The sequence below is a fragment of the Grus americana genome, chromosome 2, assembly GCF_028858705.1.
Source record: "Grus americana isolate bGruAme1 chromosome 2, bGruAme1.mat, whole genome shotgun sequence".
Taxonomy (NCBI): Eukaryota; Metazoa; Chordata; class Aves; order Gruiformes; family Gruidae; genus Grus; species Grus americana.
The window spans coordinates 51,423,389-51,436,403 of NC_072853.1; the positions used below are offsets into that span (position 1 = coordinate 51,423,389).

The following is a 13,015-nucleotide window of genomic DNA, read 5'->3' on the forward strand; positions in this document are numbered from 1 at the left end:
CAATTCAGATAAGCAAGCCTGAGAGATTCTCCCTCTTTCCTTTCTCCTCTCCATTGACTTAAAAGCAAGCATATGCCCCAGGAGGTTTCCTAGCCAATGTATTTTTCTATATTGCATAGTCTACAGACACTAGAGAGAATTGAAATTAATTTCATTTACAACTTACCTATTTCTGGCATATTATAATAAATTCTCTCTTTAAAAAGAACATTACCATAGATAATTTCTGGTGAGATCTAAGATTAAGCAGCAAAGTCAGAATAAGGACAGTCTAAAAAACAAGATCCATACATTTTCTAATATACCTGCGCAGTTTTTACATTCTCATTTTTAATACATTAACAAAAAAAAAAAAGAGAAAAAGAAAAGCATTTAACAGACCTAACTTGCTCATTATAACTCTTTAATCAGTTAATATTCTCCGTTCTCACATATTCAAAAAGGAAGAAGTGTGAATGGATTGAATTAACAACTTTCACTCAGCAGTATGGACAGAGAAATTTTCAATAGCAAAAGCTATCAGGAAAGTGGAATTTATGAGTATTATTTTAATAATACCTCTAGTGCTCATTTAAGAGAGAGTTTTATTATGGCTCTTTTAATGGAACACATAAATATTTCATACATTTGAGAAGCTGAATCAGAGAACCTTTACTTTCTATTTAAACCACATGAGTAAACAAGTTTTATATAACATAATGACTTGTTTTCTAGCTACATTTAATCTAAAACTTTGAAAAAATTAAGTCTCATAAAAAGAAACAAATTAGATTATCCACACTTATGAACAGACATATGCACATACAAACATTAACCACAAGAGAAGAGATGTATACTCTCTGCTCTTATCTACTCACCAAAAAACTGACAAAACTGGCTCCAAAACTCATTAATGGGCTATGGTTTCTGTAAAGAAAACAAAGTATAGTTACTATATTTGCACATATTTCCTATCGCAAAGATCAATATTGCATTTACACATCTGTGAATAAATCTTAGGGTTTTTGTATCAAGTTACAGACATATCATTCTGCAAGGTATAATGGAAACAGCCAAAAGCTTCATCTTTTTATTAAATTGACATATATCTTAAAAAAAAAAAAAGTCAAGCATTAAGCTGTAATTTTTTTTTTGTGAGAAACCAGTGCCATGAAATGACATTCAGTACAGATCAAAAAAATTTAAAAGCTACAGAAAACTTAAAATCTGCTAATTCTACTCTTCTCTTGTGATCCAACACTACAGTTTTGACCTAGCAGACAAATGTTAACTGGTTTTATTAAGAGATTCCCACTTTTCCCTGTTCCCATGAATTTAAGTTAATCTACCAGATTTTAAAGAAATGCATATGCCACATAAGTTGTTGGAAATACCAAGTTCTTTCAAGGCTTATGGTTTTATAGCTGCTTTGTTTCAAGTCCAGAATGCATATCTTACTACACTATGTGGAATAGTTTTAAGATGCTTCACCTATTCTGTTTGCAGGGATATTCCAAAAGGGTGAAATCAACTGCTAGATCAAAAAATGCAGGCAAGCAAAATCTTGATCATATATGGCACAGGTTTCAAGCTTCAGGACAACTGTAGTCACACAGACCATGAAGCTCGAGTAATGTCATATAGAAGGTACTTAAAAATATTTCAGGATCTCAGTGGTACCACCGATCCACACTGTTCAGTGGTGGGCCGCCAGGTTAAATCCTGAAAGTCAGTGTTCTTATATAAGAGAAGGTAACATTTATGCTACAGGTACATATATTGCTATAGGGTAGTACTTATGCTGTTTCCAACTCAATTCTGCAAGCATCAGATTAGAGCTTTAAAATAGGACAGGCACTTGAAAAACATGGATATAGTAGTATATTGTTTATTACGACACAAATTTCCAGTAGTAAATCCATATGAGTTTGTGGTTTGTTTTTTTTTTAATAAAAAGGTAGTCATCAATATTCACACACACACTTTTTGATTTAGCATAAATATCTAAAAGCAAGGACATGAACAAGAAGAAAGAAAAATTGGGAAGATAAAGCAAGTTAAAACAGAAAAATCTTCCCTTTCTATATACATTGTTCAATTGTGGATATACATATAAATAAGAGATCAACTTAACTTGCCAAATTTTTTCATTATCTTTTCAAAAGAAAAATAAGTTAGGTATTTTCTGCTTTGTTGGCAGGCCAGCAAGAGCAGCTGCTAGTAAATGCCTCTGCTACTCAGTACCTGGACTGTTCTCTACCAACAGCTGTGTGACACAGAGCAGTAGAAATCAGCTGCACAAGTTATACTCACTGCAGCTGGTGCTTTCTGTATGAACTCTTGCTGCAGAGGGTACATGGCTATCTCATAATCCACTTTTCAACTCATGAGGTGTGTGGCACCCATTCAGTAGCCAGTCTTATCACCCTACTTCTCAGCACACAACCTTCACCACATGTTTCAAGGTCACACCTATTGCATCATCAACACCCAATGGATCTAAAACTGCAGAAAAGATCAGTGCAAGAATTTTTTACATTTATATCCTCGTGTATGAAGTTGCACTTACATCATACTTTCAAGGAAGCTCAAAAATAAACCAAAATGTTTCATTTTTGAGCTTCCTTAGATCTACACAGTCAGAGGAAAGCAGTTCGGAGGGGTGGGGGGGAGCAAGCAGGTAGGCATCTCTGAATAATCAATCTTTCATACCGAAGGCCATTCAGAACAGAAAGTTGTCAGAGAAAAATTATTTATCAGAGTGAATTAAAAGTACTCAGCCACAACAGTCTTTTCATATAGCCGGAAAAAATAAAAATACATGACATAAGAAATATCTAATTAGGTTTGCACTTCTCAATAAAATCCTTAGAACACATTTCTTGAATATTAAGTTTCCATTCATGTTGAAAATGTTACTTTGCTACCATGCACAGATCCAAGTAAATTATTTTAATGGAATAACTAAAATTTAAGCATATGAATATCTGTAAAAAATTTACTTGTAAATTTGATAAGTATTACACTCTTATTAAAATTTTGCACAATAGGACCAAGATTTTGAGATCCCCCCGCCCCGTGAAACGTGCATAAGCAAATCAAATAAGTTTAGCAACATATGCATTTGGCTCTCAGAAGACAGTAGCATCCAGGCATTCCTTAGGACTTGGCAAGAAAGATGTGAGTTTTATCAGCAAAACATAAATACAAAACAAATATTGTGGAATTACAGAATAAATAGTAAAAGTGTTGCATATGAAAACATTTTAAGTTCTAGACTACTTTACATTTTCTATGAATTTATAAAAGAAGATCCTCCTGTTGTAGAAATAAGTTACTGAAGCTTTAAAAAACAAAAAAATGAAATATATCAACTTTAGAGGTAAGCTGATTCTCTGTCTATGGGAACAGTATTTTCAAGTAGAGAAATTTGAATAATGGCCATGCTTGGGAGCAAAACCATAAAAACTGAATAAACAGGAATACAGTAGAGACTCAAACAGCATATATATGCTGTTTCAGCAGCTCAATATATACAATAATTTGGGCATACTATTCAAACATTTTAAAAAATTTGGTTTTCTTTTGTCTTTGGGACTTTAAGAACGTGTTCTTAAATGTGCACATATATATATTTGAAGGTATCAACATTTAAATATACATTTGGAAAGCCTTTATATTTCTTTTTGGTAAATTTTAATACAATTTTTAAAAATGAGGCAGGTAGTTACAGCTGAGAGCCAACTGCTCTTCCAAGACTACAAAAGATATTGAAGCACTTACTGCAAGCAATGAAAATTTGTCCAAGTATTTTTACATATATTTGTCCAAGTAAAACTGAGAAGTCTTTTTTCCCAAATAAATATCTATCTTTTCAACTGATCTTTCAAAACTGCTTCCCCACTTGCACTCTGACACTCACAGCTCACTTTGTTTACAATTCATCCCCCACAATCAAAGACGAGACAACAAAAACCTTGAGAGCCATATCACTCTATTCTGAAATTATCACTAGCTGTAATACTAGAGGTAAATGTTGCAGATTAGTCCTTTTTAATTTTCAGTCACTCAATCTATTAAAAAACATTGCCATTACAGCACATGGGCTGTAGAACATAAGGACTCTGAAGCGAAAAACCATAATACATAATATTATACCATGTCTGGGAGATGCTTCTGTTGAGACCATGGAGTTTGGCAAACAAAACATGAAAACTGTACCGCAGGAGCTCCTCACACAGAGTCTGTGTCATCACTAAACAAAATAAGGAACACTTGTACCACATTGCTACATAGTCACTGGATGGAGACTATAGTTGCAGCTTTAGGGAAGATCATTTAAGGTAATTTCAGTGTTTAAAATCCATTTTAAACCACAACCACATTTAGTGCTCCATCTTTGTGGATATTATGTTGACTGATAAATTCTTCAACAATTTAGGGTTATCTTTTCCTTGAGAGCTAGGAAAAAAGTTTGCAATGGCACAGTACTATCCCAGTAAACACTAAGGCATGACTGTTGATGACAGTAAGTTTCTGAGAAAAGCACAATTCCATAAAAACAACCCTCAGCTCAAACTCCTTATAAGTGACCTTCAGCATCAGACATGATTTTACATCTTTTGACAGATTCCAAAAAGTTGTTAAGATACAAAAAAAAAAAAAAAAAAGGCAGCACTTGAGAAAATACTGACTGGCCATATTGACATTGACAGGAGTTATGGAACTGAATACAAATGAACACTGGGACATTGCACTACCCAGGTTGTCCTAACAACTTTGAAGCAATAACCTCCATTAAGTAAAGGAAAATCTCAAGACTTTTAATCAGCTCAAAGATGAAGAAAAATTCAGTCTCCAGACATATTTTGTAAAACACTGTTTGCACCTCACCTATCAGACCAGGACTCAGAAGATACCTTTGTTATAAGAAAGTGTGCTATTAACACCATTTCTACAGATACCACAGTAACAGTTTGTACATATCAATAAAGTTGCTATGTATAACTAAATTGAAGTCATAAGCTTAAGAGCACTGAAGTAGACCTTTCTTCCAGGCATATAAACTGGCATTATACAAGATGTTGCTTCTCCCAGTAAACCCTGACTAATTCACCTCATTTCCTGGTGTAATCTTTAAGACGTTAATTCACTTTCAGAATAAAAGGTGTTTGCTGTGTCCCATTTTCACACATGATGATAACATTCAGGAGTTTTAAGCCTTGGTGTAATACAGCTAAGATAATACAGCCTAATTCTACCATAAAAAATAAATCAGAACTGAAGCACACCAAAAGAAAAATCAATCACTTCTCAGTATTTTCTTTTTTCTACATCCATTTCCACAATAGTATTTTACTTTCAAACACATCAGCTTCTAACGCTACTACAGCCTAGCTCAGGTTTAAATTAACCCACCAACATTTTCCTCCTTGCTTTTCTAGACACTGCTATTTTAACCACAGTCCACTAAGAACTGCAGTCATCATACTGATAGTGATGCTCAAGTTGAAACAAAAAAAATTATTTCCTCCAAAGTGGGAGAGTAAAGCATAACGAAAAATTAAGAATTCATCTATGTTCACAGATAAATATAGAAGCAGCTACTGAGTATTTTAAAACAAGCAGAAATACGTACAACCTATATATAAAGGTAAGGAATTTACTGCAAAACCATACAAATCCTTTGGTCATTATTCCATCACAGATTATTCTAGACTGTATTCTATAAATTATTTGGGAGACTACAAACATAAGATCTTTATTCAAGTACATATCTCATCCAATATTTGTATATGAAATAGCTAAGGCAATATAAGTTTTGTGAAATAACTACAGTATTAAGACAGACATTGAAAAATGCAAATGTCAGATCTAGGTTTAGTCTATATTTCATAATCAGCCCAAATTTGTTTTAACTGTTAAATGAGCTCTTAGCATACACTTCTATTTTCACTAGAAATACACAACTGAAAGGGAAAACCAGGAATATAAAAAGAATAACTCTGTAGCCCTGTCCCATCCAGTTTTTACCTGATTTGTTTTTGTCCTTACACCAATTAACAGGGGTGTTTTGGTTTAGCTTCAGGCTGTTAAGTTTAGATGCACAAGAATATCAAAATACTGGGAATTATAAGAAGCATTTTAAATTGCACCTTTACTTTGAAAAGTAGTAACAAAGCTGAGAGACAAGCTAGTTATAACAACTGATTTCTACTAACTGTCTAATTGCAAACTCTTAATCCATAAGAATTATGGACTTCTGCAAGTCTTTTTCCACTGTAGGTTCAGCTAACCTAACCAAAATTACTTTCCAGGGTAAACTATAGCAGCTTAACTGGCATCACATAACTTCTTATTATCTATGAGCTCCTAAAGTATATTAAAACAAAAATATATCCATCCCATCACAATAGCCTGAAATAACGTATTAGAAATAATAGATCAAATAATGGGTGCACTAGCAAGAGTAAAAAGTCTTTACAATACCTGTATCTTTCACAGAGTTAATTTCTTCAGTTTTAAAATAAGATCTGCTTACTATTACACCTCTTCTGCAATCTCCACCAAATCCAAATTCTACCTTCTGAATTATAAACTCAGATTTTTGTTTAGCTTTTTGTCATCTTCCCATGGATTTCTAGCCTTCAGATTTTGCTCCATAAGCCAAACAGATCTCTCAACCTCCCTCTGCCCTTTTTACCACTTCTTTTGGTGACACCACCTGTCTCTGTCACAAAGGCCACAAAACTAAATGTCACATTCAATGTGATCATCTTTATGTACACAGGCCTTGAAGATTTAAACTGCAGAACAGTTAAAATCTTTCTAAACTATTCACATAACTGGAAAACTGATGCTGCCTTTATGTGCATCACTATTACTATAATGTGCTCTGCCTAGCCTTGAGAAACGAAATCTTACCTAACGTACACATTTAGAATGCTGCTGAAGATCACTTCCCCTCATACATAACTCTCCTTTCTATACATCCATCTAGCGGCTGCTCTCCTGTCTATCGCCGCAATAAATAGCACACAGGGTTGCTACCAGGGCACTCATGACTTACTCTCGCACTGCCAATCAAGATGCCATCATCCTTCCCCCACCTGACTTACGTCAGTTCCCACCATGCTGTCCTTATCTTTAGAGAAGCTACTGAAACATCTACTAAATCACATAAAAACAAAAGTTAAGGCTCCTTTGCTGAGCTTCATAAACAAGAATTTCAACAGCAGTCAGACTGCCTACACATGGGCCATAATCTACCTGCTGATCAATGCTGGCTTAATGTCACCTTGTCTCAACTTGTATTTGGGTCAAAAGTATTTTGAGCCACAGACAGTGTTTTAAATTGGTAATATTAGGTTCAAACGCCTACCCACAATGGAATTTCTAGTCCATTACTGAAGTATGTATGTCTGTTAATATGTATACTGTAACATAACTTTAAAAGTTTCATGTTTTTAAACTAAGCATACTAAGTTTTTTTCTCATGTTCCCATTTGCTCCAACTTCCCATTCTTCTCCATGTTCTTCTTTACCCTAGCAGGTTGTAGAGCATGTTTCCCTACACTGACCCCCATTCTTTACATCCTTACACATTTTGTCTTAGAATTACATTTCCTCTACATCATCTTCACTTCCTTCTTTTGATATGACCTTATTACATACATTTTACTTATCCATCTTGCACTGTTTCTCTTTTCATTCAGATGCAAGTTGAAAGCTTTATCAAGCCTTCTCAGAAGTAAGAGTCATTCATGCAGAGTCAAATGCTTCCCTGGTAAGAGACAGAAGACTAGCATTTCTTTTAAGATAATATCCCTGATCTTATGCTTTATGTTGTGAGTCAACATTCAGCTTTTAAAAAGCTCCCAATTTTATTTGACACTGGCTTCTCTCCTCTTAGCTGGAGGAAGTTTTAAAATAATTTTTGAATTGCAAATGCTCTTAAAAAGTGAAGAATCGGCAAAAAAAAAAAAAGGTCTTTTGACAGTTTCTTTTTTAAAATGTTTAGGAATCCACAAAGCTAGAAGGGGAAAAAGAACACTCTGATTCCAGCTTTTTTGCTAGTGTCACCGAAACGACACGACCCCCCAGGCTGACTGCAGACTCCATCTCCAATGCCTATGTCCTTGGTTAACCTCCACGTCTCTTGCAGCTTTCACAGGTACTCAAAGTTTAAACCTATAAGAACTGGGATGGTGTCAGCATTGTTCAAGCTGAATAGAAAGGCTGACACCCGTCAGTTTCAAATATGAGTTAGCACTGTGGGGACCTGACACAGCTACAAGCATTAAAAACAGTGGTGCAGTCTGTTGCAGATTTATGAAAATATTATATCCGTTGGTATTTGATTCATGTTCAGAAGGTTGTCACCACTAGCAGGTGGAAGATCTGGACTTAAAAAAAACCTCTGATATCTTCCCTCAAATATAATTTAAAACAAGTCACAAACTACACCTGACAAATCATGAACTGTTTTACAGTGACAGTCAATGCAGTTCCAACTACATGTTGTATCTGACACACAACAGATACGTTCAGTTCATATGACTTGTTGTTTAGAGCTCATATGTATCTATTTAGAACACAAAGAGACAAAATATTATTCTCTCATGCCCAACACAGAAACAATGGTTCTACAGCAAATGATTTCAAAGATCACCGCTCTTCAAAGGTAAGACTTTACTGTTGAAGCTACACATATGAAACACAGCTGCAATTTCTACCCTGGTTTCCTCAAGGACTGCATTAGGACCAGCTTTCAAATATAACTAATTTTGGGCTTATCAGCCAGCTTTCTGGAAGATGCAAAAATGCAGAATAGTAAAGAAAGAAACAGATCCAGTCTGCTTTGGAATGACAGCGGTCCTTAGGCTCATCAAAACTCTCTACTATCCCATAAAGATAGCAGTATTGACTTGAATTAATTTTTCACGAGATCCTTCAGGTGGCAAATGAAGAAAAAAATTAAAGTAATAAAAGGCAAACCCAGTAGTTTCTAATAAAGAGTTTCATTAGCCACATCACTTAAAATAGTTAAAACTGAAGTTTTGCTGAGTAATTGAGCTTCCAAATAGCCTTGTAGGTTCTTAAAGAGTTTCTGTAAGATGAAAATTTCCATTCCTCCCTTCACTTCTGGGATTCATCTGGTAACCATCAAGCTTCTGAAACAGAGCTAAACTACCTGCATAGGCAGTAGTCTAGAATTAACACTTTCTATAAGAAAGGTCATTCGAAACACAGACAACATACACTTACATGAAGTTCAAAAAGCTGCATTTCATCAGACATCTTTGAGCTCTAATGCTGCAAATTACAAACATCCATATTAAATTATGGAGGGCTTCCAAAAAGCTGCTCATTTGGCTTAGCAGTCCCATTTAGGATGGGTTCTATTTTGTAATTTCAAGCATACACCAACAAAAATATACTCCTTTAAGGCTGTATGCAAAGAAACATATAACAGCATTACTTAAGTCCTTGTAGAAAGAACACATCCAAGACAAGTATAGAACCAAAAACCATTGGGGAAAAAAAAAAGTGGACCTCACTGCATGTGTCTCCAAAGTCTGAATTTATTGGAAGTTGAGCATACTTTCCTGTATCTTCTTCCCTACGTCTAATGCAAAGTTTCAACATACAGCTAATCTGCAATTCAATAAAGGTCCATTAGTTCACAGCAAAAGGAACCCTGCTACGAATTTTGGGATGAGGTAGACAGGGCTGGGGATTTTTCACAGTCATTTAAAAACTAAGACAGAGATTATCAAATTATGAATCATAAAAACACTTAATCTAATGACAGAATTCTTATTTACTCCTTGCAGGTAGTTTTTAAAGGCCAAGATCAAGCAAAACACTGAACTTAAAGGCACCTCTTGACAAAAATCAAAGAAAGAAAAGCCCACACGCGGAAAAAAGATAATTTTCCGCATTTAAGAAATCCTTAGTAATAAACCCAGATAACCAAGAGAACAATTTGCAGAAGATTTATTCACTCTTTCAAGGGAGGATTAAACTGCATTTTGAAAATAGGAATCTTAACAATTTTACTCCCTAGCTTTACTATACAATATAAAAAGCATCACACATTTAGAATTCCTAGACTACTTCCAGATTCACACTACTGAGAGAAATCAAGGGCACAACACAACAAAAAGTGGAGGAGAGGAAACCTCATCAAGCATTCCTTAACTGGCATCTTAAAAAAAAAAAATACAAAACACAAACAACCAAAACCTACAGGTTCCTTAGATACTAAGAAGAATTGACAACTCCAACAGACTCAAGAAAGAAGTAACTCATAGGGTGCAACTTCACATGAATGATTATGCACGTGAGGAATGCAGAAGTGGGACCTTATTTGTCACCTCCAATACTCCAGTTAGTTCTACACAACAGTATTGTCATAATACAGCAGTATATATTAAAGATAGAATGACATGTTTAATATTAGACTGTGGCAGGTACACAGTGAAGTTGTTATGCTATTATTATTAATGGGAGTTTTCTGAATTTGTGTCACTCTACCTCCAAACATCCTTTTTGTAAATAAGATTTAAGTACATAAGTACACCATTGCTATGAAGTGCTATTTTAAGTCAAAGTCTTTTTTAATCATACAGACAACAGCAGTATAGCGCATATTAATTATTTAGAAGGTATGCACAATTACAGCAGCTCAAGCTTGTGTGGAATGCATTAGATCTGAGACGAAAAGCAAGGACAGGTATGGGCAATCTTTTCTTTAAGACTGACTTACACAAACAGTTAAGTTAATGCCATTCCTACCAGATGACTACTTAACGGACAAACCTAGACATGATGTATGCAGGGATTATGAAGGTAACCTTGCAGCCTAAACATAATCATAGTAGCATCAGATCACATACGAGCATCATCGGAGCGAAAACCCCCAGGAAACGCCTTCAGGCGCACGTGTGTGTTTACTCACTCACGCTAGCGAAACGCAGCCAATGTCACCGAGGGACCCGCCAACCCTTGCCCGGCCCTTCCCACCCCTTCAACAGGGCGACAGGCTGCAGGCACCCACCGCAGCAACACGCCGCCCCCGCGCCAACCCAACCCGCTGCCTTGCGGCCCCGCGGAGACCCCGCAAAGCGGATCCAAGGCTTCACACCTGCGGCCACGAGGACGAATCACGCGTGCCCCGTCCCCGCGAGGGCGCAGACCGAGGCGCCGACCCTCCCCGCTCCGAAGAGCCGGCAGGGCGAGGCTGCCCGCGCCGAGCCCCCCTGCCCAGGGTGCGGGGCCCCTGCGCGCCTCACGGCCCCACCGCCCGCCGGCCCGTCGGGCTCGGAGGGGCGGGCGCCGCCACCCTGGGGAGGCCGCCTGAGGAGAGAGCGGGGCCGGCGCGGCCGCGCAGGTGGGTGACGGGGACAGGTGCGCGGAGGCCAGGCCGCCGCCGGCGGGCAGAGGAGGGCGCCCGGGGCTGCGCTGGGGGAAGGCGCCCGGGGAGCGGTCGGAAGGGGCGGCCAGGGCTTACCTGTATTTCTTGAAGAGCTGGTCGGACTCGCGGAAGCCGTTGTTCAGCAGCATGTTGATTCCGGCCAGCGCCAGCTCCGCGTCTTCAATGGGCAGCGGCGCTTCTCCGTCCTCCCGCCGCGGCGGCGGCTGCTCCGAGCCGGCCATGACGATGAGGAGGCAGCAGGACCCAGCCGGCTCGGCTCTCCTCTCACCTACCTACCCGGGCGGCTCGGTGCTACCTCGGCGTGCCCGGAGGGAGGAGCCGGGGGCGCGCGATGCCCGCGAAGGCGCGAACGCGGTGTCCGCCGCTGCCGGGCCGTGCTCCTCCCCCTCCCGCCCGCGCTGCAACGACGCGCCAGCCGCCTCGCGCCCCGCAAGCCCTCCAAAAGCAGCGGCACCCGCCTCGCTCCCCAGCGCGCAGGCGCCGAGGGGACTGCGCATGCGCGGGAGCGGGCGGTGCGGCCGCCGGGCGAGGGGCCGGGGGGTTGTAACGGCCGCGGGGGGGCTCCTCCGCTGGCGGTGCCAGGGTGGGAGATGGCGCTGGTTCCCCGCCCTCGCCGAGTTCTTAATCGCCCTTGTTCGTCCTCTGCCCGGGGATGCTGTCCTTTTGGCACCGGGGAAGGCACAGCAGCCCCGGCGGGAGAGAGGTGGGCGCTGATGCCCGGCTTTGAGGGAATACATGGGCGGGAGCTGGCCTGGTTTGTCCCCCTTCAGGTTTTTTCCCCCCTCGGTGTGTCTTTCGTCCGCCTGCGTGCCTTTCCTCGCCGCCCTGGTGCGCTCAGCACGGGTGGGTGGGCTGTCAGCCGGCCGCCCTCCCGCCAGGCGGGCTCTCCACAGCCGTGAGGCTTCTCGCAAAACCCACTTGGGTTTTTCACGGGTGGGATGTGGGAGCTGGGGCCGCAGCCGGGCCTTGGATGTGAAGTAATGAAGTCCTCCCCTGATAATGCAGCTTTCCCTTTCCAGGGAAGTGGGGGATTTTTGTTTTATTAAAGTGATTTTAGTCAGTGGCCGAGGTCACCAGCACAGAGACTGAAGTTCCTCATTTCTACAACGGTGACTTTGTGACCTCCTCAGTGCAAGTCTGGGAAACTGTAGGGGGTTTAGAAATTTACTTGCTAACTCTTGACACCTACCTTTGTTATCAGCAACGTGAATTTACCCCTGATGCCAACAGCAAAAAACGGTATTTTGCAAGTTTGTTTCAGATACAGGCTAGTCTGGTAAGTGTTTCCAAACACAGGATGGGTGAGAAAGTACACTTGCATAAATGTATCCATACCAACCCAAAAATAACCAACTACCTAGACATTGAAAATATACCCACATTGTTTTCACCCTCCTTTGCAGGAGGCTTTCTTTGCTGCACTTAAATTTAGGTGAAGACAAAAGCTATTACCTACAACTGGACTTGCTTCCTGTCAGCTTGGACTGTGCTACAGCTGTTTTTGCAGAAAATTTAAGGATCAGACTCCCCCACACCCCTTGCGAGCATACACAAGAAGGGCACCTCACTCTACTTTTAGTAGCAACCCCTCCTCCC

General features: G+C 39.7%; 1 protein-coding gene across 1 annotated transcript in view; it reads right to left on the reverse strand.

Moving 5' to 3' along the window:
- TTC39C (tetratricopeptide repeat domain 39C) overlaps positions 1-11,864 on the reverse strand; it is a 40,948-nt gene extending 29,084 nt beyond the window's left edge. Inside the window, exons 1-2 of the mRNA XM_054814181.1 lie at positions 11,495-11,864; positions 858-906 (exon numbers count right to left, since the gene is read on the reverse strand). Coding sequence (XP_054670156.1) covers positions 858-906; positions 11,495-11,640 — 195 coding nt within the window. The 5' untranslated portion in view covers positions 11,641-11,864. The remainder of the gene's footprint in view (positions 1-857; positions 907-11,494) is intronic.
- Between the last annotated feature and the right edge of the window lie 1,151 nt (positions 11,865-13,015).